The sequence below is a fragment of the Drosophila hydei genome, unplaced genomic scaffold, assembly GCF_003285905.1.
Source record: "Drosophila hydei strain 15085-1641.00,03,60 unplaced genomic scaffold, DhydRS2 tig00000063-arrow-pilon, whole genome shotgun sequence".
Classification (NCBI taxonomy): Eukaryota; Metazoa; Arthropoda; class Insecta; order Diptera; family Drosophilidae; genus Drosophila; species Drosophila hydei.
In genome coordinates this window covers 3041610-3067267 of record NW_022045657.1, presented here as the reverse complement: position 1 = coordinate 3067267, position 25658 = coordinate 3041610, and the positions used below count along the sequence as shown (strand labels likewise).

Sequence of the window (25658 nt, the reverse complement as noted above, 5' to 3'; positions counted from 1 at the left end):
TAATAAACAACACAATTCTAATTGTAAGCACTTGCACACACACTACTGCATATAAACTGTCGGCCGCGCTCTTCATCTTCATCACCCACACGTTAGCACACTCGCTCATTGCTTTGCAACATTGACACCAATGTTTTGTTGTTGCTCAGTTTTTGCTACGTATTTTTCATGCGGAAAAGCAGTTCAAGTGCAAATACTGAAAACAATAATTGCTTAATTTCCATTTTTTTTTTGACAGATTTGGTAAAAAGTGCAAGCTTAACTCTTAAAAGTTTGGCTAACAGGCGCGGATCAAATAAAACGGCAGCTCCAAATTGACGTATTACATACATACTATTTCCATATAACATTTCATAGTTTTAACATACAAATTAGCGAATAAAGCGCATGGCAAGCAAATGAAGAGAACAACAAATTTAAATCAATTTTTATACGCTAAGCCTTTGTAATTAAGCAAAAAAGAAAATGCTATATACATACTTATATTATAGAATTGGGTAATGAGAACAAAACTTTTGGTTTTTAATGCAAATAAATTTTAAATACTATAAAGAAAAACTTTAACTGATGCTTTCATTAATGCTACAAGTGTTCATTTTACAGTTGAACGCTGTCAGTGGGCTCCGATTTGACCTTAATATCGGCGCTCTTTTCACAACGCGGCCGCTTGGCGGCGTTTTGTACATGAGGTGAAGATGGACTGCGTTTAATGGTGTTGAGATTTGCCTTTTGCTGGGGTTGCTCCTCTGCGCTGGACTTGACATTGTCTTGCTGATGCTGATGCTGTGACTTGTTTCCAGTTAGCCAGGCCAACATACCTTTTGGCTTTTCCGGCTTGGCCGCCAATTCAAGTGGTTTATTGCATTCATCGCTTTTATTGCGCGAATTGTTGACACATTTAGCAACCCGATGCCACTTCAAGGATGTAGCAGGGCGAAGTGCAGCCAAAGCTTGAGCGTCACTTACATGCTTAAAATTCAGCCAGTCCTAAAGAGGAGCATATTATTAAATGTACATTCAATTGCTAAAGAATTATTTACATTCATTTGCTGTTCCGTTTCGAGAATCGCTGGCATGCGATAGTGCATCCAGGACATAATTTCGCTAGATTGGAATGTAATGATACTGTAACTATACATCTTATCGCCGCTCTCGTCCTGCCACACATCGAATAAGCCAGCCATACGCAATAGTTTCACATTCGCCGGTGACCAGGTGTTCTTGTCATAGATCTTCACCTCCGACTCCTGCGGCACGTAGACCAAATATGCCTCACGCTCCGATGGCTTAGCCGATTTTGTGGTTTGCCATTCGTAAAAGCCCTCACATATCACAACACAGCGTTGGCCACGCTTGAAGGGGCCACGATACAGTTTGGAGTCCATCAAATGCTCCAATCGGCAGTTGTTTGTGGTTAATCCATGTTTACGATAGTCGCCCTTATGCCAGCTAGGGATCATGCCCCACATCATAGGTACGACAACTCGTGCATTTTGTTGATCATCCGCTTCACTGAAATGCGCCGCGGATACACTAAAAAGTGGGCGACAAAATTAATTTCTATTTACCATAATTCATAATTTGAGATCAAAATACATAACGGGTGTTATATCCGTGGGCGCAATGTTATATGAGGGTTGATATCGCCTTCCCAAATTAAACTCTGCGCGCCATTCGGGTGTTTCGGATTCCTGTTTGATTTGCTCTTCTACTTTTATATTATTTCGGGAAGGGTATTTGCATGCGCATAGTACCTGATCCGGATCAAGCGTTCTGCATAGGAAACGTTAAATAACAAATGCATTTTAAATCTGTACAAATTACTCACAAACAAGTTCGACCGCACATTGTGATTGCTTACAGCAACATTAACAGTTTCTTAACAGTCATTTCATTTTTGCGTTCAGTTCAAACGAACTAGTTCAGTACTACACCAAACACCTCTAAAAACAAACAGCATTTGGCGTACAGCATAAGTTTGTATTTATTGTGAAAAAATGGGTGAACGTTATAACATACACAGTCAGTTGGAGCATCTGCAAAGCAAATATATCGGTACTGGACACGCGGATACCACCAAATTTGAGTGGCTTACCAATCAACATAGAGACTCACTGGCCAGTTATATGGGACATTATGATATGTTAAATTATTTTGCCATCGCTGAGAATGAATCAAAAGCGCGTGTGCGATTTAATTTAATGGAACGGATGCTGCAACCTTGTGGACCGCCTCCAGAAAAACTAGAAGATTGAGCAAAAATTAATAAAATAAAAACAGTAATATAACAAACCCAAGCAGCGTTTGGTTAAATAAAAGGGTTGGGAACAAAGCAATGGATAATTTAGTATTTTTTGGCTTGTCGACGTCTGGTCGCACTGCAGCTGCAGTCGGGGGAAAGCTTTCAACTCGATATAACTTATTTTCGTTTCAATTATATATTTATTTGAGTGCTAGTGTTTTATTTAAATAGTAAATAATAATTAATTAGTCAATGTTACAGCGCAATAAATTACATGTATGTGTATCAACAAATGGGTGTTAAAAATGTGTTAGCGCAACAGCCAATAAAAAAAATGGAACGTGTATAAAAAAAAAATACATACATTTGTGCATAAGTACATAAATGCATCAGTATGTGCACACAAATTCAATAGGATCAACACAAAAACGTCTACAGCCACAATGCAACTTATTTTATTTGGGCACGATGAAAATTCGCGACGAACAAAGATTTCAGCTGAAATTATTTTCGATTGCGTAGATTGTATGTGTATATTATACATACACATACACAGAAAAGGGTGTATATATGTGTCTAAAGATGAATGTACCATAATTACGCGCCGTTGAATTCTGAAAACGCAAAAGCTTAAAAATAGTGTCGCAAACAATTAAATATAATTTCCCACAACAAACGGCACAAAGTAACAAAGCTGCCTTCATCTGTTTCTGTGACAGCGTGCAAATGTCATGGTTATTTAACAAGCTATAGTGTACCAGAAAAAGAGGAAGAAACAGTATTACTATTCTCTGACATCTGGATAGCTTTATCTTCATATACATTCGCACATACACAAGCAATCAATTTAATAATACGCCTCCTCCGAGACAACTATGATCTATCGTCTGAGTGAACACTGCAAGTCATTTAAATAGTTAAAGTGCATTTATCAGCTGCCAATCGGCATGTTGGGTCATGCGCTTTAAGCGCACAGTTTCTATTCTTATGTCTAGCACTGTATGGTGTGACAGGCAATTGCAAAAAGCTCATGCAATTCCATTTGGCGTTGCCATATATTGAACATATGGTATGGTAACACCAATGTAAAATGCAGAACCGTATGTGCATATTGCTAGCATTAAAATTTTATTAAATCAGGTGTCGAAATTGTTTATAAACAATTTGCTTATACTTTATGTAAACAATAAGGACTTTGGCTTTTGGTTTATTTACGTTTGACCATTGCACTACGTTTTTGGCAAATGTGGCAGCACTCGACACACAGCAGGAGGTGGTTAGGGGGGCGAGCAAACAGCGCAGCGACACACAAAAGCACACGACGACGACAACGACGGACGGGTCGAATGAGTTGAAAATTTTCGCGAAACGAAAAAGTTAAAAATAAATGTTTACAGTGCATGGTTAAAATACTTAGTATATATATTTTTTATAGTACTTAAATATTATTGTGGACTGCGTTTATGGTTTTCACTTTACACACTGCCAGTTTGCCTTTAATTTTGCTATTGAATTAAAAAAAATTATAGCTCACAAGCTTGTGTTAGTGCGTGCTGCCACTGCAAGACGTAAGGGGGGAAAGCAGTGTGCGATTTATACCATTTGCTTGTTTCTATTCATTTCATTTTCGGACGACAAACGCGAAAGGTAACACCAAAAGAGAAAGAACCGTAATCGTCTTCTATTAGCAGAGCAAAGAAAGGCGAAAAGAAAATCAGAAAGTAGAAATAAAGGAGAGAAAAAATCGTTGCATCTGCGAGGGCGGGCTGCATTTGAGAATAAATAGGTGTTGGTGTACATATACATATACACACACACACATATATATATATATATATATATATATATATGTGTGTTAGCCCTGTTACTTAATTTTGCCGTTTTCCTTTGTTGTCATCTGTTTACATTCGATGACTGACTAGCTCCTTTTTCCATTTCGCATTGCAGCTCCTTTGCATTCTACACATGTGTACATAGGAATCTCTAACTCAAAACATAGTGTAAAAAAGAAAAAAAACCAAACGAAACGAAGTGCTGAAAGCTCAGCCGAAAGTTCATTGAAATAAAATCAAATCGAAATCATCGCTAGAACGGTAGAACGGGCGCCTAAAAAGGGAACGGCACCTATCGAGTGGACGCGAAGACGTCGTCGCTGCTGCTGCTGCTGCTGGTGGTGACTCGGCCGCTGCCGCTCTGCTGCTGCTGCTAAATAATGAGTCGTCATGAAGGTAATAAACAAAGTTCCTTTCTCTCTTCATCATCTGATATCTTAAAGTATGCATGCATTTATTTATGCGTTTGATTTAGGTGTCAGCTGCGATTCATGTCTAAAAAGTAACTTTACTGGACGTCGCTATAAGTGTTTAATTTGTTATGATTACGATCTGTGCGCCGATTGCTATGAAGATGGCGTCACCTCCACTCGCCATCTGGTTGAGCACCCAATGCAGTGCATACTTACCCGTTCCGATATTGAGTTATATTTTGGCGGTGAGATGCTAACAACGGATCAGCCGCAATCATTTACGTGTCCTTATTGCAAAAAAATGGGCTTCAGTGATGCAACACTATTGGAGCATGTCTCTGCAGAGCATACAGAGACCAGTTTGGAGGTCGTCTGTCCCGTTTGTGCCGGGTTACCTGGCGGTGAGCCGAATCTAGTCACAGATGATTTTGCTGGTCATCTAACATTGGAACATCGGCAAGGACCCCGAGAGCTAATATCTTTTTTGATATCCTTTTACCAAACAAAATCATTAATTAAATGAGTTTATTTTCAGTCAGATAGCAGTTAGGAAAGTTTTGCTAGAATTTGATTCTTTACATAAAGGAAAATCGACAAATTTATATTAAACTTACCATTTCCTGTCGTTGTCTTCCATAAATCTGTGTGCGCATTTTGAACAATGTATTTTAAGCCCGTTTGGTTCTCTTTTATCAAAATCTTGGTAATATTTCCTATTTGGTAAATACTTTATAGTATAGGTAACTTATTATAAATTAAGATGGATCGAATTTTGTTTTGGTTGCCTTAACCTTTAGACAATACGACGAGCCCTCGGCCATACGTCATGGCGGTGGTGTGCGTCGTATACCGGGACGCACTTTAGGCGGGCCTCGCACCCGTCGCTCCAATATGCACTTTAGCTCATCGAGCGGACTGTCGGCATTATCGCCATCGGGTCGCGAATCTGTCGATCCCATTGCAGAGCTCCTCTCTCAACTATCCGGTGTTAGACGTGGCGTTCCACCAACATCGCAATTGCAACAATTGCAGATGCAAATGCAAATGGATCGGCAACAGTTGACGGTAAGCAGCGCATTTGTTGTTATTATAAGCTTGTGTGTATAAGGCAACAAAAAAGAAAAACAAAACAAAAATAAAATAAAACTTGTGAATGTTTTCCTTTAACGCTTTCGTTATTTTAGGCATCGCGCCAAATTGATCGGCTGCCAAGACGCACGCATCCCATAGTCTCAACATCGAATTCTAATGCCACCATGGCCGAGGTGATTAGTGGTGGCGGCGGCAGCAGCGGTGCAGTTGGCAGTGGTGGCATGAGTGCCAGTGGTGTGAGCGCACCGTCTAATCTGCGCACCACAGAATGGCCGGTGGGCGCGACCTTCTCATCGACCAGCAGCCATCAGCAGACACAGTCTAGCAGCCTGGCCGCCAATTCACTCAACGCCAGAGAAGTAGCTACAAAACATTTTGTTAAACAAATCTCAATTGTTAAAACTAATGTGTATTTAATTGTGTCCTTGCAGGCGGTCGGCAACAGTTGCATTGGCAGCGGCAGCGGTACTAGTAATGCGCTGGGCATAAGCGTCGGCACCGGAGGCTCCACAATAGCCAATGGCGGGGGCAACACTAACGTCATGTCTGGCCAGGCTGGCGGCCAAGCTGCAGCTGGCGAGGCATCGCAATCGCAGTACTTGCTGGCCAAATTCATGCAGCCCACGCTAACGGAGGCCGAGTGGGCGGATATTGAGCGCAAGCGCGCCGATCGGTAGGAGTTTATCTAAATATATTAATATATAAATCGTTTAGTTATTGATCTTTAATTTCTTTTCATAGCTCCATGTTTGTGCAGTCGATGTTGTTATCGTTGTTATGCGCAGAGGAGCTAGACTTGAATACGTCCAATGAGGATGGTGACTGTTTAGCCAAGAGTGATAATGTAAATAAGGAGCAGAATGGCAGTGACAGCAAGCAGCAACAGCAACAACAGCAGCAGCAGGAGGAACAGGAAACGCTGCTTAACAACAATGCAGATGAGCAGCAACAGCCGCAACAGCAACGCGCTGTGGTACGACAGGTGAATCAAATGCAACAGACCTCGCCAGAGGACTTCGTATGCGATGAATATCGCTACAAAAACAAGAAAGCCAATAACACAACAGCAACAACACAAACAAGCGGCACTGCTGCAACAGGAGGATGTGGAGGGGCAGGCGTCGTTGGTGCTGGCGGGGCTGGTAGTGCAGCGGCCGCTGCAGTTGGCGGCAGGCCAACAGCAGCTGATCGAGGTGGCCTCGAAAGACGTGGCCGATCACAGCAAGCAGAGACTGCTACGGGCTCACAGCAGCAGTTGCAGCAACAGCAACAAAAATACAAACAAAACGTGAATGCGGCGGCAAACACAAATCAAATACCCGATACTAGGTAGTGTCTCTCAACCATAACAGCAAAAACAAACACAGCAACATGTTGTAGCTGCTGCAGACTAAGTAACAACAGCAATACGCCAACAAAAAATGGAACATTTTACCAACCACACCAACAACATCAACAAGAACACATTATCAATCAATACAGCAACAGCAGCAGCAACAACTACAACATACACAGCCGTAAGATTAACAACAACAACAGCAACAAAAGTAACCGCAGCCGCCGTCGCAGCAGCAGCCGCAATTTTGTCAAAAACTATATTATATGTATCGTTTATTAAATATATTAAAATTTATATAATTATAAAAAAAACCGATTGAACAGAGATGTGCAGAAAGAAAAATTATTATAATCATTGAATTAATTATAATTTAAACAAAATTATAAATATTTATTAGTGTTATTTTGATTTATTTCAATCAATTTTGGAACATAGTAAACACTAAACTACCGATAATCAAAGAAATTGAATTTAAAGTCGATATTTAAATTCTAAAAATCATGGTTAAATTTGGATTTGAATAGGTCTAATTGTCTACAAACCTACTTTAAGCATAAAGGGAAGTGATTCTTAAATATTTTTACATATATCTTAAATCAACTGTATGGTACTGAGATTAATGGTTTAAAAGTTTAAACCTGTATTGCTTATAACTTCCCAACAAGAACATGGTACCTTTAATTAGGAACACTAAATACCTGTATATGTAGTTCGCATCCGAGATTTCTAAAAGTCCGAGTGTTGTAATTAAAATGCCTTACAAAGATATTTCTGCTAGCATACTTAAAAAATATTTTCAAATATTTAAAGCTGGAAAAGTTTTTCTGTTAACCTCAACGGTTTAACAATCATTTCGCTCAATGAACATAGGCGGCATCAATTCCAGATCAAGCGCATTTTGAATACCTCGGGGTTGGATGCAAAACACATATTCCACGGCTTGTTTGACTTGCCGATCGCTGGCATATGGATTGATCAGTACTATATTGTTGGCCAGCATTTTTGCTAACTTTTTGAATAGAAAACGATTGGCAATTAGACCTTCCTGCAGCGGACGCATCAAATGCCGTACGATCCAGGGGCGTATACGCAATATGCAGCTGGCCAGCAGCACCTCATCAACCAGATCGATACTAGGACTAGTTATATGCGTGGCAAATTCATCGTCACTGTCCTCTCCGAAAAGCATATGAAACTTGTAACGCAAAGTATCTTCACAGCGCCAATCCGCATCTAACAAATGCACCAAGCACGCATTGAGTCGCCGCCGCTGAGCATACAATTCGCAGGGCCAGAGACTATTCCTCAGATCCGGAGTGCTTTTGCTAGACGGCCCAGTTGACGGCGTGACAGGTGATATTAAAGGCTTTAACTGTCCTGCTGCAGCGGAGGATTCGTTTAGTGCATCTGCATCTGTCATGGTTTCTACATCAATACCAAATATGGCACTTAAATCAGTTGGCTCGTCGTCAAACAGCTTGGCTAGCTCCAGCGCAACTTCATCCTCTGTAGTGGACATGGGAGTTGCAAGTATTTCTTTAACATTGACTTCTACCAATTTCTGCTGCACCAGCTGCTCTTCGCATTCAAGCTCTGCCAGTTGCGACTGAAACATATCGATTTTCTGGCACAGCGTATAGCTTGTGTAACTGTCGTTCCGCTCATCATTTGGCATGCTTGTCGTTTGAGTTGATTCGTCGACCAGGCGGGGTTTGGCATTGGCATTGGCATATGATGCTTTCGTTGACGGCGAATTTTCGTCTAATTGCTGCATTTGCTGTTGCATTTGGTCGAACAGCGCATCCGCTAGACGACATTCCTGTGTGTTACGTCGCACGGCGGCGATCTAAATAGACCAACTTAAAAAAGGACTCAATAAATGACTCATTTTGATAACTTTACCATCTTGACCATGGCACGCTGATAGAGCTGTGCCGCCTGACACGCTTTAATTGCTTGCGTCTCCATTGCCTTGACGCTGTGGTCAATGCAAGCCCAGGCTGTTGGCTTGTGATGATTTCTGGAAGTCCCTGCCCAGACGCAGACGTTTTCCTGCAGCTGACGCTCTAAATAGCGAACATATTGCTGGCGCACCTGTTAAAAAGCATTTATCAGTAGTTTATTAAATTTATCCAAGAAGTGACGTGATTGTTTTTTACCACTTCCGTGAGTATAACTGTTTCGCTGCTGCTATTTGTAGTGGCCATGCTCTAAAGTCTATTTTATTTACCAAAATTCCAATTACTTAAAACATTTTAGCTTCAGTTCTAAACAATTAGTTGGCTCAAAATTTGCGCCTTGGTACACAAACAACAAACACATACATGAACAACGCAAACTTGGATGATGGCGTTGCCACCCTGCTGTGTTTGCTGACAGCTGACGGATGTTCTTTCATATTCTTCTTTTTAAGGCGCAGCTGCAGTTTTAGAATTAAAATTCTTGTAATATTTTTATTAAATAATTTGTTGTGATCAATAAATTTCACAATTAGCTTTAAGTGCTTTACATGTTAGTTTTTTAACTAGTAGCTAGTTACAGTTTATAGTTAAACAACTTTTGTTATTTTTAGAATAAAGTGCAAATACAATGCTTTGTTATCTTCTTCATATTTGTAGTACAATAAATATATGTAATTGAAGTTAATTTATACATAACTTGTATAAAAGTTGCTAATCGCCTCACTATGCTTACAGCATTTAAGTGCTGTGAAAATATGAAATGAAAAACAACAAATTTGCAAATATTGTTTACGAGCCCTTTTTTAAACGAAACAAAAGTAAAGCGTATCTATAATTATTTTCGTTGAGGTTTTTTTTTTGCGTTTTTTCTTTTATAAATATATGCAACTGTTTGGATTTTATGTGCTAACGCTTACGTTGCGTGGGCTTTAATTTTGAATATCAGGTTTACCATCCACATTCCGAACCGATCCGTTACAGTCGACCCGATCCCCTATCCATAATAATCTATGAATTAGTCCAAAAACATATTGTCATCGTCAAAGGTGAACACGTTGTTGCGCTGCTGTGTGGCTGCTGGGGCTGTTGTCTGCTCCGATTGTGAGGCAGCTGTTTGACTAGATGCATTGGCGGATATTGGCGCTCTTGTAGTAGGATAGCTGCTTCCGCCTGCGCGTCCGCTGCCATTCTCATCGATAAAGCTGTTCAGCAGCGCATAGTCCTCATCAATGGAAGCGGCGTCGTCGTTGTCATCATCGTTGGCTAAAGATTTGCGGCAAATGGGACAAGTGCTGTGCAGATTCAGCCATGGCACAATACAATTTTCATGATAAAGATGCGAACAAGGAAGCTTGCGTACTGACTCATCCAGCTTGAAGTCATCCCAACAAACAGAACATTGCATTTTGCGTTCCACTTCCTCGGCACTAATTTTCACATTTGGTATTTCGTTGATGCGTTGCGTGGACAAGGGCGGTGGACCCGATGTCTCCATTTGATTGAGCATCTGAGTAACGATCGTATCGAGCCCTTCACGTCCCCACGCATAGTCGCCCGGATTGCCCATAAAGAACATATGAGAATGGCCTGTGCCGCCAACGCCACCGCCACCACCTGGACCGGTTACAATTTCAGCTGTCGCGCCAGCCAAAGGCAAACTCTGCAGAAAATCATACAGCACGTTGTCCAAACGATCCAAATTGGCCGGTCGCACCCGACCACCAGCAATACTGGGCGCCCCACTAGACGAACCGCTCGAACCAATGCCACCGGCGGGGCCACCCAAGTGCATGACACCGGTATGACGTCTATTTGGCTCGATTGTTATTTCCAAATTAGGCACATTCCGCATGCTGAGCAGCGACACAATATCGTTCCGTAGTGATTCAACGGCGCTGTTACCGCTACTAGAGGCATTGGTACCACTTATGCTGGTACCTGCGCTGGCCGTATCATTATTTAAAGCGCTACTGCTGGTAGAGGCTGACAATTCGGGTGCGTTTGCTGGCAACTCCTCAACGAATCCATACGAGCAAAGTGGGCAAGTGTAATCGGTATTCGGAATGTTGATCTCCACATTGCACATGTGACAGAAAAAACGTTTCGGCACCGTGGGGTGCTCTTCAACGACCATTGCCTCAGCCATTTTTATTGACGGATGTTATCTGTGTGGTATGTTAGATATTTGTTGCCGTTGCACTAGCAATTTTTCACTAATTTGTTATATTGTTGTTGTGCAAGCAACCTGCAGTCGGCTTACCTATCGGCTTTCCTGGTTGTTGTTGCTGTTAGATGTTATTGTTTGTTCTGATTCGGTTGTGATAAAACTGTGCGCAGGCAATGAAACAACGTAAGCTCGACCGTCGCCACTTCAAACATTTAGTGTTGTTTTTAATGTAAAATTTTATACAGTTTTAAAAGGACATCGTGCTACTGCAAGCTATTACTACTCGATTGATTTGACAGCCGTCGATAGACGCCTATCGATGATGCTAAAAAGCCTTAAAAATAATGCCAGCAACACATATATATATATATATAAAAGGTATTGTCAATATTTTTGTTTTGAAAACACTTTCAATCATATTTAGATTGATAAAATTCTTTACGTGCTTATCTAGCTGGATTCGTTGATTATCGCTTCCTGAGAGGTACCGATAGCTTAGTCGGATGTACAACACAAAGTTTTAAAACCAGTGCTAAGTATCTCTGTATCTTTTATCTTCGATGCATCAGCTAATACAACCAATTAAAAGTAATGGTCTGATCTTGTAATTGTTGAAAGTAAATTAATTGAATTTAGGAATCCCCATATTTTTATTATTTATATTTAAGTTATCTATGTCACTTCGATAACATTCGTGTGCTAAATAAGTGCTGCCGGCCTGTCAAAAAATTTGCAGTTTTATTTAGTACATTAGTGTTAAAAACATTCTGGCAACGTCAAACTATAGGGGCAGAAACAAAAAGTCATCTTCGAAGCGGCGTTTAGCATTTATTTTTGCAAGTCTTATTTACGCCAGTCTTATTTACAGAATTTCATCAAATTAAATATGTCTATTCTGGCCTATAACGGAGGTTGTGTGGTTGCCATGCGGGGCAAAGACTGTGTGGCTATTGCAACGGATCATCGCTTCGGCGTGCAGGCCCAAACCATTTCCACAGACTTCAAAAAAGTGTTTCACATTGCTCCGCGTATGTTTCTGGGATTGACTGGACTACAAACGGATATATTGACGGTGCGCGATCGTCTGATGTTCCGCAAGAATATCTATGAAACGAAAGAGAATCGTGAAATGGCACCCAAACCATTCTCAGCCATGTTGTCCAGTTTTCTCTACGAGCATCGCTTTGGACCCTACTTCATTGAGCCGGTGGTAGCTGGCCTAGATCCAAAAACTATGAAGCCTTTCATTTGCAACATGGACCTAATCGGTTGCCCCAATGAGCCCGATGATTTTGTTGTAGCTGGCACCTGTGCTGAGCAATTGTACGGCATGTGCGAGACACTATGGCGCCCGGACTTGGAACCGGACCAATTGTTCGAGGTCATTTCACAATCGATGGTGAACGCTTTCGATCGTGATGCAATGAGCGGATGGGGTGCCACCGTCTACATTATTGAGAAGGACAAGATTACGGAGCGTTCGTTGAAAACCCGCATGGATTAGGCATTTCTTTTTTTTTTTCAAAATATGAAGCAAATAAAATTTGTAAGGAAAGGAAACAATTTATTAATTTTTTTTAAAGGAATTATTCTTCGACAAATTCTATACTCTTTAGTGCCATAGCCAGCGCTGCTTCCTTTGTCTTTGCACCGCCAATGAAGCCTGTGTGGTGCACAAATATGAGATCTTCAATGCCAGCCATTTGGCACAGCTCCTCATCGCGCAGTCCACGCCAAGGTGTGGGCAGAAATTTACGTCCAAGGAAACTGCTGGGTGTGACGGGCACCCCAGCAACACGCCAGCTGTTGCCCTCATTGAAAATTATCAGTTTGGCCACACCCTCAACATCATATTCCTTTTCCAAAATGTCTAAGTGTGCCTTCCACGGACAGAAGGTGTTCAGCAGAAGAATTTGCCTGCTTTCATGCACCGATTTGGCTTGTTCCAAGGCCAACCGTACGTGATCACGGGCTGCTATCCACGAACAGGCCACTTCCAGCACGTTCTCGACAAACTCCTTGCCCGCTACTGACATGGCCATGTGAAATCGTTCGTCAGAATCCGTTTTTGTGTCCTGCCACGAGGGATTCAGCTTGCCAATGCGTGCCGAAAGATGCGTAGATATCTTGTAGCGTGGCTCACCACCTTCGAACATAGGTACGCCATTGTCAATGGCATCAAGTTCGTTTATAAAATTGCGGTATATTTGCGAGAAGGCCAATTTCAGATTGGATTCAGATAGTTGCACATTTCGTTCGCGTTGCAAAATACTTTGTATCACACGCTCCCCATAGAAGCAGTAAATCAAACCCGCGCTGCTCAGTCTGCAAATAAAAAATTAAAGTTTGTATCCATCCATCTGTTGATCTAATCATGTATTTCACTTACCTAATGTTGAAATCGTCACAGATGTTGGGGTGTATCGTGCTAAAGGTGTCCTTAAACGTTAGCTGATGATGGTCGTACCATTTTTTTTCGTGATCGAAGACACCACCCACATCTACAATTATATCACATTTAGAACGCAGTGCGCTATCATCCCGACTACGGAATATTTCGGCATTCTCATATTCCGGCAATTGCTTGAGCATAAAACATGCAACTACCTCGTCACAATGAAAGGTGCCGTTGTGGGTACCAATTGTTGGGGGCGTGGCGCGTTTAGGTGGCGACGGTAGTATATTAGCGGCAGTGCTCATAGTCGAATGGAAAGTAAATTGATCAAATGCAACAATTGGTAGAAAACGCGGTAAAAATCGTGTTACCATTGGCCCAATGTATCCACACTCTGGTCGGTTAAATAATGTTGGTTACAGACTGAATGAGTGTGTACACGTCAAAAAAATAAAGAATGCCATTGTGAATGATTATTTCACAGGGTGTACCCACAAATGGCGCCAAATATAAAAAAACCTGAAGTAGTGTTTTTCAGTTTTTAAGCTACAAAGTGCATTTATTACTAGTCATATTAATATGTCAACAGTTTTAAGCACATTTCTTAGTAATTTGCCCTGCCTTTAAGTCAATGCAAACAGCCACGTCACAAAGTATGTACATATGTGCGTATATATTAGCTTGTGCAATTAACAGTTCATAGCTAATTTATTAGACAAAAAACTTTATTGGTTCGGCTTATGCGATTTTTGGCCTGTATACGATGTTCACAAGAAATACTTGAAGATCGCTCATCAGTACGCTAACAGACTTCGAAAGTAGCAAATGGATATTGTATTTATTCTATAGCTATCGGAAATTCAGGATATGTAAGAAAATGGCGGAGGCTCGCCTACGCAGAAACATAAGTCGACAAGCGCCCATGCTGTACGTAAATGTATAATATGTTTATAATAATAAGTGGATACATACTTCGTAAATACAAAAATACATACTTCCATAATAAAATGAAAGTCATGCCCAGTATTATTTTTGCTTTCGATTTAGCACTTACTATCAAGCTGAGTGTGATTTTGTGTGTGTTGCTTATATAATCGAGTGATGCCATACATTATTTAAATTTTGGATTTCCGTTAATTGTGTGCTGAGAGAATTTCTCAGTTGAAATGTGTTTCTGGCAGCGCGGCAATTAAGAAAAAAAGTTTAAAAACCTATCAAAAGCCATCAGACACTTGTTTATGGCGTACTTAAATCACTGTCAATGTTCACGTGTGCGTGGCATCGAAAAACGTTTATTTCAAATTGTTTGCAAACATGTACAGACGATCACATTCTCTACGCTGTTGTTGTCTCCCATGACCTTCAGTTCGGAAATCGACAGCGATTCGACTCGAAATGAATCGCCGTGTGTAACGGAAATGCAAGTGTATTGCATTGAGTTTTAGGTAAGGGAAATGAAACACGATAAATCACGCAGCACCTGTCACCTGAAAGCAGTTATCATATTCGAAACGAAAATACACAATCCTAATTATAATTAAATGGTTACCCGTTTTCGTGCTTTATTACAACCAGTGAAAAGCAAATAACTATTTCAGTAGCCATAAATGTTTTACACCAAACACATTGTAGTTTAATTTTCCGTTTCTGTAAACAAATACACCATTCTCGAAAAGTAAAAGCGTCTTTGATTTTATTGGTAATTTATTTCGAAACCTGTTAAAATTGTTCGTATTGATTTTCTCTCTCCCTCTCTATCACACACTGCCAAACAGCTCAATTCTTAAAATACCGTTTTATTTGCCGTTAATTGCCCATGTGTAAATTCCCTCTATGCCTGCGTCTGTCTGGCAGCATTATGCTTTGTGACGTCGCTTCGTCGTCGTCGTTGTCGGTGTAGTCGTCGTCGCTTTGTCGCTTACAGAAAGCTGCACTGCTTTGTTGAACTACAATAACAATTGAAGCTGTGTGGATGTATGTATGTGTGTATTATAAGCGCAGCTCTGATTGATTTTATTTTTGATACAAACGGTGTCTGTTGGATAAATTTAGATACCGGTTTGCGCCTGCTTGCGCCAGTAAATAGAATAAGCCGGTCTGGCATTTCATACTAATGCCTTGTAATTGTTGCTCTTCATAGATATTGCCGAACTGAGAATAATGTTAACTGCAATAATAGCAAAGGTTTAAATATATTTATTTTAATAGTTAAATTGTGTCGCCGAGTTTCCTTTAATGAAATGTACACTGTCGAACATGATCTCATTTACCTTACTTGTGAATATGCAATGAATACTTAATACCTAGTATTATGCAGGAACCAGAAACTTAGCTTTAAAAGTACTTAATGCATTTGCTAAGCCATTGAACGCGTCGCAAGCAGTGCTGCCGACAGCGACGTCGACGCTGACCGAGCCGAGACTTTATTTTGTAAGCTGCGTTTGCAGCAAACATGTGTGTTTGAGTTTCTAATGTTATTGTTGTTGTTGCTGTTTCGCTGTTGCTGTAAGTGACGCGCTTAGCTTCGGGCTTGTGTTGGGCTTTTAGGTTTCCGTTTTCTGTTTTCAGTTTGTTTTGACCGCGCAACCCGTTCTGATGTTGGCCTAAAGCGAATCGCACAGTTACAATAAAGTGTAGATATATTAATTAAATGGCAACAACAAAACTAAAACTGATTGAAAACCTAACACACAGTTGCACTTGCAATTATCAATAAATATGCAAGGCTTGTCTTATTAAATATTAACCCAGAGTGTTCCCTGTGTCGCGGCTTCCGTTCTTTCAACTCGAAGGTTTCTTTTACTTACGAAGTTTGCGGTTCCGGCTGTGGCTTATGGCATTTGCATAAGCAATTGTTATGCGACTTGTGCAACTATTTCAATGCGGAGACTGGTCACAGAGCTAGACAGATCGTAAATTTGTGGAATCCAATGTAGAAAATACAAAGGAGATTTATGAAGCTTGTGAATTGAAATGAGTTTCGGGAAAAATACTGTGAAGACAAAACTAAAAATATAAAAAAAAATAAATATATCTAATATGGTGAGCTTGAAACCCAAGCCCAACTAATTTATGCCACTTGGCGATTAATTTATTGTGGAGCTTATGCAAATGTCACAATGCAAATTTCTGATACATAATTAGAAACCAGTTTCGATATATAAAAAATACGAGTAATTTTTTTTTTATAAACTTTGTTTACGCCTTCACCTGAGATGGTACCACATAACACCTGCGGGTGCGTTCCAGTTGGCACACAGTACCAGAAATAGCTAGCAAAACAAATAGCAACAGCAACCACAACAGCAAAGCGTACCCCTGAAATACCCTATAAACAAAAGCAACAATTTAAACTTGAATTTGAATTTGAATTTGAATTTCAATTTCAATTTTAACTTATACTAAACTCTTTCATATAGGTTAAAGTCAATGTCAGAATATTTAGTTCGAATTAACTGGTTTAAATGCTTATGCTCTTCTGTCCCTGACCTCAATATTAAGCACTTTTAGGAGGAAAGATAAATAAATTTCGAATATCTCTGACAGGAAAAGCTTGTTTTAAAGCTTCCAAGTACGCTGAACCTGCAAACTTTACAGGCTTAAGACGCCAAGCTATATATATGTATATATTTTATATTACACATACATATACATATACTACGCAGTTTCAGTTGGCAGCTGTTGTATTTGTATATAAATAATTATATATACATATATAATATGCATCAATGTGTATATCATATATTAAAAAGCATCACTGAATAATTAATAATCGTTCAGCAGTTAAGCATAAAGCAGCTTGTTTTTTATTAAGCAATAAAGAGTTGTTAATAAGTTAATTGCAACATATATTAATAACGCCTACAAAGCAACAAACCGCAAAAATGGCTAAAAGAAATTAAAAACAATTTACACATATTAACACGTAACAACAATTTGTGTCAAAAAAGAATACGCCGCGACGCTCCCAAGCGCATAACAATCAAAAGCAACAAAATTAAATATGTCAAAGAAAGCCAACCACTAATCGCTGTGACGCATCGGATTGAATTTTTGGCAATTAGCCGTTGGCAATTAAAAGTTTCAATAAGTCACAATAGACAACGTGTTGAGTAGTGTTGCGTTCGGTTCAATGTCGCGTAAGGTGCAGAGCATTAAGTTGGCTGCGTTAAGTTTGATGCGCTAAGTTAACGATTCGTTAAGTTGTCTACGGACCGCATTCTGCAGCGCCATTTGAAAAGTTATTTGAATGGTCTCAGTAAATGTGTGATGGGTTATGCAAAACACACATAAAATATATGAGCACAAGAACAAATAACACAATATAGGAAATCACAGCGTAACACATTAAGTATACGACACGATGTTCAATGGCAAAGCAGCTGTATCAGCTGAGAAAAATGGGTAAACAAAATGCTGGCGTAAACTATAAACAACTATAAGCTGCGATTATACAATGTCTAAAAACTTGTTTTATCTTTATTTTGATTGTTAATAGCGCACTGAATGATCGTCCTTTATTCATGCACAATGGCCACAACAACAATCGTCGCATTTCGGGTGTAAACGATGTGGAAGTGAGCAACTTTCGACGGGCCCTGCCACAGTTTCTAGCTGTTAGTATTAAGAACCTATTGCTTTTCGGTAAATAACTTATAATATTCGCATTTCTTAATTATATGTGCATATTAGACGCAACAGTTGTGTGTCAAGCGGGGAATGAAGCTAGTCAAATTAACAATTAACAATGCAAAATTCACAATAATCAAAATCATTTTCGCTTTTAAGTGTCTGTCGAATCTATTGTTTACCCGGTTATTATTCTCTTCAATGGAAAAACTAAGACAAAGAACATTTAGAATTTGAAGACTTCATTCCCAAGCTCAATCAAATTGAAAATATTTACAATTTAAAGCAAAGCCAATTCCAATAAACGTTTAATTCAATTCGTAATGCAGGCTATGGCATGACTCTTGGCTTTCCCACAATTGTTATACCTGCCATACAGGGCGGCGAGGGACGCGGAGAGGGGCAGGACAGTGGCATAGTGCTTAACAAAGAGGAAATATCATGGTTCAGTAAGTCGGCCGGCATCACAGCGCTGTAATGAGTGTGAAAACTAATTGACTATACGCAGGCTCCATTAATTTGATTTGTGTGCCGTTGGGCTGTCTCTTCTCTGGCTTGTTAACCCAGCCCCTGGGCAAGCGGCGAGCTATGCAGGTGCGTATCCCTCACATAGACCGTCAGCAAATATCTCTGAAGGCATTGACACACTGAACTGGAAGCTCATTTCATTTCGCAATTATGCCAATGCTCGAAGCTGTGTGCTCTTTAGCTTTGTTGTATCTGAGTGCGCGTGCTAATGTATCTGTATCTGTGTCTGTGTCTCCGATTTCGTTTTGCAGTTTGTCAACCTGCCCATACTGGCTGCCTGGCTTATGTTTCACTTCGCCACGCGCACGGAGCATCTGTATGCGGCTTTATGCTTGGCTGGTCTCGGCGGTGGCCTGATGGAAGCACCCGTAAGTGATCACGATCCATTCACAGTCAGCCCACTAACCAACTAATTGCATTTATATATCCACAAGTATTTCGGTTTGACCTTGCTAGACGTTGCAGTTGAATGCAACTGACTGCATAATACTCGTTCACGCTCCGGAAGCAGCCTAATTGAATCAAATATCAATATTTTCTCGCTTGTCACGTCCCTAAGGGTTGATAAATAAGAACTGCATAACTTGGGGATCTCTGATTCTTCGCCCTAAATTATTGGGCCAATTTATGCATTGAAGAAAATACAGTTTTTCAAGGTATATAACTTAAAATTAAATATAATGCTGCTCAAAGCGAATGTGTAATCCAGGCTCGAAGTCTCAAGCTTCAATAAAAACATAATAATTAAACATATACTAAATCCCGATTCGCCCCAGTGAAAATGATGAAAAAATCTTAGTGCATTTCTCTTTCTTTCGTAAACCCAATATATAAAACACGAGAATACAGAAAATTGAGAGAACAGTTGGATTAAAATACAAACAAGTTCAATGCTCTCAGAGCTTCGTTGTCATAATTGATAACTCCAATTTACTGTGATTTGTATATGAAAATATATTTCAATTATACAATCATAATTCACGCAAGCAAAAATATGATAATTTCTAAAAAAAAAAAAAACCAAATTTGAACTCACTTTCCAAAAATTACACGCACAATAAGCCCATGATGTATGGATTTCGAAAGGCGATGCAAATATCTTTTGAATATATTTTTTTATCCCAAATCAAATAATTTATCAATTTAAATGCAAAAATGTTAAAAGAGCCTTGACCAAAGAGTGGCATGAGAGGCTTGGGACAGGCATGAGTGGTTAGGTTGCAATTTACATAAAAGACCTATAATATTAAACATTATATAGTATAGACTGATCGTCTGGTGGTAAGCCTTTGTCTGACTGTGTCATTTGCCTGGGTAATGCATACTTAAGTTAATCCTAAAACCATCCAAAGTTATGTCAAACAACACAAAAAGTGCTAACGATGCACACATCAAATCTTTGAATGCCAAATCTTAGCTGGCAACATTAAATTGATGCTAAGGCGCGAGGCCAAGTCGCAGCTGGCAGCGCGTAATTGCTGCAAATTCCCATTTGAAGTACTGCATATAGACACTAAGACTGCAAGAGGCACTTTTATTGTAGCCAAGTGCATGCATTGTATATGCTACTGTTCGATAGCTAGGTATTTGAGTGGAGCACAAATATATTGTCATTGTTAGATAGTCTCGAAGGTCTCCTTGAAACGTCAATGATTGTTTAGCTAAAGCCGGTTAATGTCAATGCACTAAGCGATCTTCACCTTTTGCAGGTGCTGACCTATGTGGCGGAGATAACGGAGCCGAAATATCGCGGTATTTTGTCAGCGCTGGGCACCACCTGTGTCATCACTGGCGTCTTCGTCCAATTCATATTGGGCTCCTTAATGGACTGGCGTAGCGTAGCAGCAGTGAGTGCTGCGTTTCCAGTGATTACGATTGTCATGCTGTGCTTTGTGCCCGAGAGTCCCATTTGGTTGATACGGGAGCAGAGGTACCGGGAGGCAGTCAAATCGCTGCAATGGCTGCGTGGCTGGGTGCCGGAGCATCAGGTCGAGGTGGAGTTCAATCAGCTCTACGATGAGCTGATCACCCAAAAGGCCATCGAGGAGGCCACCGAGGGCAGCGGCGCAGTGCCCGGACAGCGACGCACGCTGAAGTATCGGCTACGAATGTGGCGCAAGCGCACCTTCCTGGCGCCTTTCCTGCTCGTCTCGTTTACTTTCTTCACGGGCCACTTCTCCGGCAAAACGCCGCTGCAAACATATGCTGTACAGATCTTCCATACGCTGAAAGCACCCATGAATAAGTACCACGCCACGATACTGCTGGGCGTGGCTGAGATGCTGTCCACCATACTGGGCGTAGCTCTGATACATTTTACGGGCAAGCGGCCGCTGGTGCTTGTTTCGACAATAGGCACCGGCTTGTGCTTCTTCGGCACCGCGACCTATGCGCACTTTCTGAATGATGTGCCCGGATTTGCGGTCAACAATGTCGTGGTGAATGCCTCGGCGCTTGTGCCCAAGGGAAGCATCATATCGCAGGCAAATATATCGAAGATCTTTGAGAATCAATATCAGGATGAGCTGGTTCTGCAGCAGCAGCATGAGCAACAACTGACTACGATGTGGCCCGACCTGGAGCAGGAGCCAGATACGACCACGATGGAAATACTTGATACAACAACGGAGTTATGGAATCGTAGCAAACGCGGACTGGATACAACGTTGAATCCAAATGATGTTGGGGAATTTGAAGCTACGACGCTGTTGCCTGAACCAGCAGCGGCTACTCCTGCCAGCGTCAGCAGGGACGTGGCGCCATCGAAGCCACCGATTTCGGAAGATCTGTTGCTGGTTGTGCCCAAACAGGAGCACAATTATTTGGTATGGGTGCCGCTGATACTGTTGCTATTATCCGCCTTCTTCTCACATCTGGGAATACGCATGATACCCTGGATACTCATTGGCGAAGTCTTTCCCGCTGATATACGCAACAGCGCATCCGGCTTTGCTGGCGGCATCGGCTACGTCTTTGGATTTCTGGCCAACAAGCTGTTCCTGGTGATGCTCAGTGCATTGACGTTGCCGGGCACGTTTGCGTTCTATGCCACCGTTGCATTCATTGGCACCATTGTGCTCTACTTCACGCTGCCTGAGACGGAGGGTCGCACGCTGGGGGTAAGAAAATCTTAAAGTAACTATCGTGGCAGTGATTGTGCCTCACATTCCACATTTTCCTTGCAGGAAATTGAGGCGCATTTCTCCAAGAAATCAGATCTGAATCTGTTGCGCAAGCAGCCGCGACAGCACGAAAGCGAAAAGCAGCAGAGCCCACCTACAAACGGAACGAATGCGATCCAGCTGGACAACTTACAGGATCTGCATATGCCGGTCGGCTCGCAGCAACAGACAAAGATTATACATTTGCAGCAGAGCGACTTTGTGCCACAGACGCATATGGAACGGCCAACGAGCCGAGGCCCTTCCTTGGTCGGTGTCACCAATCCCGCCTTCGAGGAGACCAGTAATACGACACATCTCTGAAGTCGATTCATACAAATTTCTTACCCTTTCAGTGATATTTCTAAGCATTAAAGTAATAACAAAATAAGTTGCAAATCATGTTTAAAGAATACGTTGCATCCACATAGCATTTTTATTATATTCACTTAATGTTTTCAATTTTCAGCTTTCTTCTTTGGGGGCTCAATGTCATATAGCTTCTCCATCGGCTTGATTTTCTCATTATACAAACAGGTCATATAAACTGTATAGTTGTCTGCGGATTGGTGCACTAAAAAACCGCAACCCATTCTAGTATTCTTGTGATATGCTATGTTTGCAAATACCTTATGCATTTCGTTATCTGACTCTTGATAACTCGATACATATTCAGGTGGAAAATCATTAATGCTGCTGGTAAAATACTTATTTGCAGCATTTAGATAGTGTGATGGCTTCGGAGTAGAAACTGTGTATGTGTACGAAGTATGAGCCACATTTAAGAATCGTGGAACATTCAAACACTTGGTATACTTCTCAGAATTGCAATAATTGGTAACGCGCATAGCCACCATGGCGAGTTCGTCGTCCCACCGAAGAATTGGCAAAAAGGAGGCTGTTGGCAAGTTTTTCGGCACGTCTAATAGAGATACGCGCATCAAATTATGATTCGCTAAAATTTGAGATCCATAAACTTCCATGTTAATACCAAAGTGTGGCTTGGGGCACTGTTCGTCCCACTTTTATAAAGTAATTTATATTTAAATATGCCTAGCGAGTTCAAAGGTGGCTTCTACAAACTTACAAATGGATAATTACAGCAAATATGAGGAGTACCCCTCGGGCAGAGACCTTTCATGCAGTAGTCTGACGGCTTTCTGGGAACCGTCGGTTGTTCACGATTGTATGTTGGTATTTTAGTCTTAAACAGTGTGATTTTCCAAGCAGCGCCATTTGTGGTAACTATGTTGTTCACAATATAAGCGAATGCCAGGAAGAGAGCTGGGATGCTGTTCATCTTGGAGGTAACTTTAACTTACTACATTCTAGAATCCAAAACTGGGAACATGCGATTTGATTCATGTTCCACTTATTTAAGAATTAAAGTATTGCTAATTACTACAATTGATGCAACCGTTGCAAATCCGAACTGGATACGGCTTTGCGGCAAGGCAAAACGCTGGACCTGTTGCTGACTGCGACCAACAACAAGAACTTAACTCGGTGGTGTAGGTGCCTCCTACTCTATTGACCAAATTTCAATTCATATTTCCATATTTTAAAATCTAAAACGCCCTTCAATACTTCTTTCAAAATGTTTAGGCAGCAAATGGAGGGCATGGTGGGAACGTTAGAAATTTTTACTCAATTACGTTTATAATTTTTAAGGTTTTTTGGTTAGTGAATACGCATGTTAAGGTGTTAATACATTCTACACCTTAACATGCTGTGGGACAGTATTCGGGCGACTTATGGTTGAGTGTATTTTAGCTCTCAAGTGTGAGACACTTCATGGATGATCAATTAATCAGTTAAGGTTAGATTGAATACCAGAACTAGGGAGAGGTTCATCTAGGCAACATTTTTACGTAGCAGAAATTACAAACTGTAATAGTCGAATTAAGTTATTTGTTAACTACAGTTTTATGTGAACTTCGACTTGTAACGTAGATTTATAGCATGCTTAAATATAATATTGTATAACACGATTCTCATAGATATATGAAGATATTAATATGCTTGTACAGCCGCCACACATTTGTTGTTGTTCAACCTTAAGTTTCGTCATCCTGCAACTCCAGGAACTGTGTACATACATCGCGGCTGCATTCACCTTTGTTATTGAATAGGAATTTATAGTAGTGGCCGTCAGCGCAAATGGCTAAAAGAAGTAAAAACCAAGTATATTTTATTAACACGAAAGAAAACAAAAACTAATTCGTGTTTCAAATGCGACTTACCCACAACCGAATTGGAATCGGCACCAAAGGCACAAATACAGCGAGGTCCCTGGGGTATGGAGAATTTAACAAAACTCCATTGACTTGAGAAATACTTGGGTATCATCGGTAGCGATGATTCACGTTGCTTGTTGTCCTCCAAATTAAAGACATGAATGGTGCCATGATCCGAGGCCACTACAATCATTGTGGACTGATGATTGAAATTTATGCAAAATATGTTTGCATGATTACTGCCGCGTCGTAGCTCCGAGACCTTCTTGCCATTTTCTGTGTCAAAAATGCGTATCAATGTGCCTTTCTCGCCAGCGGTGGCCAATCGAGTGCCTTGCAAATTTAGCGCAATGCAACTGATGGCCGCCTCATGAGCAATCACCTCTAGTGGGGCTCGTTCGGTATTGGCAAGATCAACGATTTGTACATGACCGGTTCGCCGGCCGGGGAATGCGAGTAGACTTTTATTGCTGTGTGGACAGAGGACGCATAGGCCGTTGGGATTGGCGCTCGTCTCAAAGACATGCAGTTGCTGTGGCTGCTGTGTGAATGTGTACACCTTAATGACACCCTCTAGTACAACGACAATCCGATCCCGTCTCAGGCGTACTGCCCGGACCGGCTGATTGAAATCCAGAGATATAGCCGGTGATTTCTTAAGATCATCCCAAACAATCACCTTATTTGGCGGATACAGTGGTCGAATACCGCCACCGACAAGCGCCAGATAATTGCAGCGAAAGAGCATTTCGACATGACTGAGGCCACCTGCAACATGCAAAATAAAAACATTGTTAATGAATTGTGGAAAAGTCTCACACACAATATGATAATGTGTTAATATGTATATAATGCTTGAATAGAGCGGATGTATACGAAAGATGGGAGAAATAGTAGTCGGAAATTAAAAGATACGCATAACACTTTTACTAATTAAAAATTAAAAATACATAAGTTGTTAAATATTTTGTGTCTAATGTAAAAACATTGACAAAAGATAATAAAAAAGTATATTCCGTTAGCAATGTATAATGCTAAACGGTCCACAAGATGGCTTTACTTGATATTATCAATATATTTTAAGGGAAAACTATTCCTTGCAAATTATTAAGCACGGGCATACATACATATATATATATATATATATATACACTTACCTTCGGGAAAGTATTGGCGTTCCTTTTCCTTTAGTGGATCACAATTGTAAACTCGAAACCCGGTGTCTGTGGCACAAGCAAAACATCCTGCGGCGCAATTAGATTAGTAAATGGTTATAAGCATATATATATTTTATATATAGTATGTTTATTGCACGTTGAAAGTTCGTGTTCATAAATATGTAAACAACAAACAAAGTAGATGTACATACCTTGGTCCTGGTTGAAGCCAGCATAAAGCAGGCCATTGCCATACGGATTCTGCTCCGTTAAGTTCATAATAAAGTCGTTGCACTTTAAATAATTTATAAATTGTCTCGTCTAGTCCAGCACACAAAGATTTTTAACTGCGTGATGATTTATATTTATTTTTTTTATGCATTTGTACTAGGGCTGACAGCGCATGTAGTCGTGACGCACCAACTTCATGCTGCTCAAACTTGCGTTTGCAAACTTCAGAAGTGTTTTGCGATATAAGTGTGTGGTATTTTAATACTAGTGTTGT

General features: G+C 40.7%; 10 protein-coding genes and 1 long non-coding RNA gene across 16 annotated transcripts; 4 read left to right on the top strand and 7 right to left on the bottom strand.

Moving 5' to 3' along the window:
- Positions 1-11: 11 nt before the first annotated feature.
- LOC111604923 (abasic site processing protein HMCES) lies at positions 12-1936 on the bottom strand. The gene is made up of 4 exons (XM_023323171.2): positions 1829-1936; positions 1597-1773; positions 1041-1533; positions 12-987 (listed from the first exon to the last, which is right to left on the bottom strand). The coding sequence occupies exons 1-4, from the start codon at positions 1846-1848 to the stop codon at positions 598-600; spliced, it is 1080 nt and encodes a 359-aa protein (XP_023178939.1). The 5' UTR covers positions 1849-1936; the 3' UTR covers positions 12-597.
- LOC111604924 (splicing factor 3B subunit 5) lies at positions 1919-4250 on the top strand. The gene is made up of 2 exons (XM_023323172.2): positions 1919-2518; positions 4190-4250. Exon 1 carries the CDS (start codon positions 1998-2000, stop codon positions 2253-2255), a length of 258 nt encoding a protein of 85 aa, XP_023178940.1. The 5' UTR covers positions 1919-1997; the 3' UTR covers positions 2256-2518; positions 4190-4250.
- Positions 4251-4341: 91 nt separating this feature from the next.
- LOC111604922 (E3 ubiquitin-protein ligase Kcmf1) lies at positions 4342-7089 on the top strand. Its single transcript, XM_023323170.1, has 6 exons — positions 4342-4470; positions 4550-4974; positions 5292-5552; positions 5672-5938; positions 6011-6252; positions 6321-7089. The coding sequence occupies exons 1-6, from the start codon at positions 4455-4457 to the stop codon at positions 6910-6912; spliced, it is 1803 nt and encodes a 600-aa protein (XP_023178938.1). The 5' UTR covers positions 4342-4454; the 3' UTR covers positions 6913-7089.
- A 371-nt stretch (positions 7090-7460) lies between these two features.
- LOC111604914 lies at positions 7461-9717 on the bottom strand. Its single transcript, XM_023323162.2, has 3 exons — positions 9078-9717; positions 8821-9012; positions 7461-8764 (listed from the first exon to the last, which is right to left on the bottom strand). Exons 1-3 carry the CDS (start codon positions 9123-9125, stop codon positions 7760-7762), a joined length of 1245 nt encoding a protein of 414 aa, XP_023178930.1. The 5' UTR covers positions 9126-9717; the 3' UTR covers positions 7461-7759.
- An 89-nt stretch (positions 9718-9806) lies between these two features.
- Positions 9807-11414, bottom strand: LOC111604915 (E3 ubiquitin-protein ligase RNF126). Of its 2 annotated transcripts, none has more exons than XM_023323164.2 (2): positions 11140-11414; positions 9807-11044 (listed from the first exon to the last, which is right to left on the bottom strand). In XM_023323164.2, the coding sequence occupies exon 2, from the start codon at positions 11023-11025 to the stop codon at positions 9895-9897; it is 1131 nt and encodes a 376-aa protein (XP_023178932.1). In that variant the 5' UTR covers positions 11026-11044; positions 11140-11414; the 3' UTR covers positions 9807-9894. The 2 variants fall into 2 exon arrangements, with proteins under 2 accessions (XP_023178932.1, XP_023178931.1); XM_023323163.2 differs by having other exon boundaries at positions 9807-11078; positions 11140-11413.
- A 33-nt stretch (positions 11415-11447) lies between these two features.
- Positions 11448-12609, top strand: LOC111604919 (proteasome subunit beta type-3). The gene is made up of 2 exons (XM_023323167.2): positions 11448-11530; positions 11915-12609. The coding sequence occupies exon 2, from the start codon at positions 11933-11935 to the stop codon at positions 12548-12550; it is 618 nt and encodes a 205-aa protein (XP_023178935.1). The 5' UTR covers positions 11448-11530; positions 11915-11932; the 3' UTR covers positions 12551-12609.
- A 7-nt stretch (positions 12610-12616) lies between these two features.
- On the bottom strand, positions 12617-13855 carry LOC111604916 (UPF0160 protein C27H6.8). Its single transcript, XM_023323165.2, has 2 exons — positions 13436-13855; positions 12617-13371 (listed from the first exon to the last, which is right to left on the bottom strand). Exons 1-2 carry the CDS (start codon positions 13813-13815, stop codon positions 12633-12635), a joined length of 1119 nt encoding a protein of 372 aa, XP_023178933.1. The 5' UTR covers positions 13816-13855; the 3' UTR covers positions 12617-12632.
- A 412-nt stretch (positions 13856-14267) lies between these two features.
- On the top strand, positions 14268-22172 carry LOC111604913 (facilitated trehalose transporter Tret1). 5 transcript variants are annotated; one of them, XM_023323158.2, is made up of 8 exons: positions 16026-16233; positions 17225-17845; positions 17940-18085; positions 18400-18519; positions 18579-18664; positions 18850-18966; positions 20308-21717; positions 21784-22172. In XM_023323158.2, exons 2-8 carry the CDS (start codon positions 17805-17807, stop codon positions 22081-22083), a joined length of 2220 nt encoding a protein of 739 aa, XP_023178926.2. In that variant the 5' UTR covers positions 16026-16233; positions 17225-17804; the 3' UTR covers positions 22084-22172. The 5 variants fall into 5 exon arrangements, with proteins under 5 accessions (XP_023178925.2, XP_023178926.2, XP_023178927.2 ...); XM_023323159.2 differs by having other exon boundaries at positions 16036-16074; XM_023323160.2 differs by lacking the exon at positions 16026-16233 and adding an exon at positions 16407-16483 and having other exon boundaries at positions 17392-17845.
- Positions 15175-15891, bottom strand: LOC111604920. Its single transcript, XR_002751778.1, has 3 exons — positions 15712-15891; positions 15472-15608; positions 15175-15405 (listed from the first exon to the last, which is right to left on the bottom strand). It is a non-coding gene; the product is annotated as an uncharacterized LOC111604920 (long non-coding RNA).
- LOC111604918 (venom allergen 5) lies at positions 22159-23088 on the bottom strand. The gene is made up of 2 exons (XM_023323166.1): positions 22847-23088; positions 22159-22781 (listed from the first exon to the last, which is right to left on the bottom strand). The coding sequence occupies exons 1-2, from the start codon at positions 23057-23059 to the stop codon at positions 22218-22220; spliced, it is 777 nt and encodes a 258-aa protein (XP_023178934.1). The 5' UTR covers positions 23060-23088; the 3' UTR covers positions 22159-22217.
- Positions 23089-23669: 581 nt separating this feature from the next.
- Positions 23670-25614, bottom strand: LOC111604850 (WD repeat domain phosphoinositide-interacting protein 3). The gene is made up of 4 exons (XM_023323083.2): positions 25366-25614; positions 25154-25240; positions 24003-24764; positions 23670-23923 (listed from the first exon to the last, which is right to left on the bottom strand). The coding sequence occupies exons 1-4, from the start codon at positions 25430-25432 to the stop codon at positions 23817-23819; spliced, it is 1023 nt and encodes a 340-aa protein (XP_023178851.1). The 5' UTR covers positions 25433-25614; the 3' UTR covers positions 23670-23816.
- Between the last annotated feature and the right edge of the window lie 44 nt (positions 25615-25658).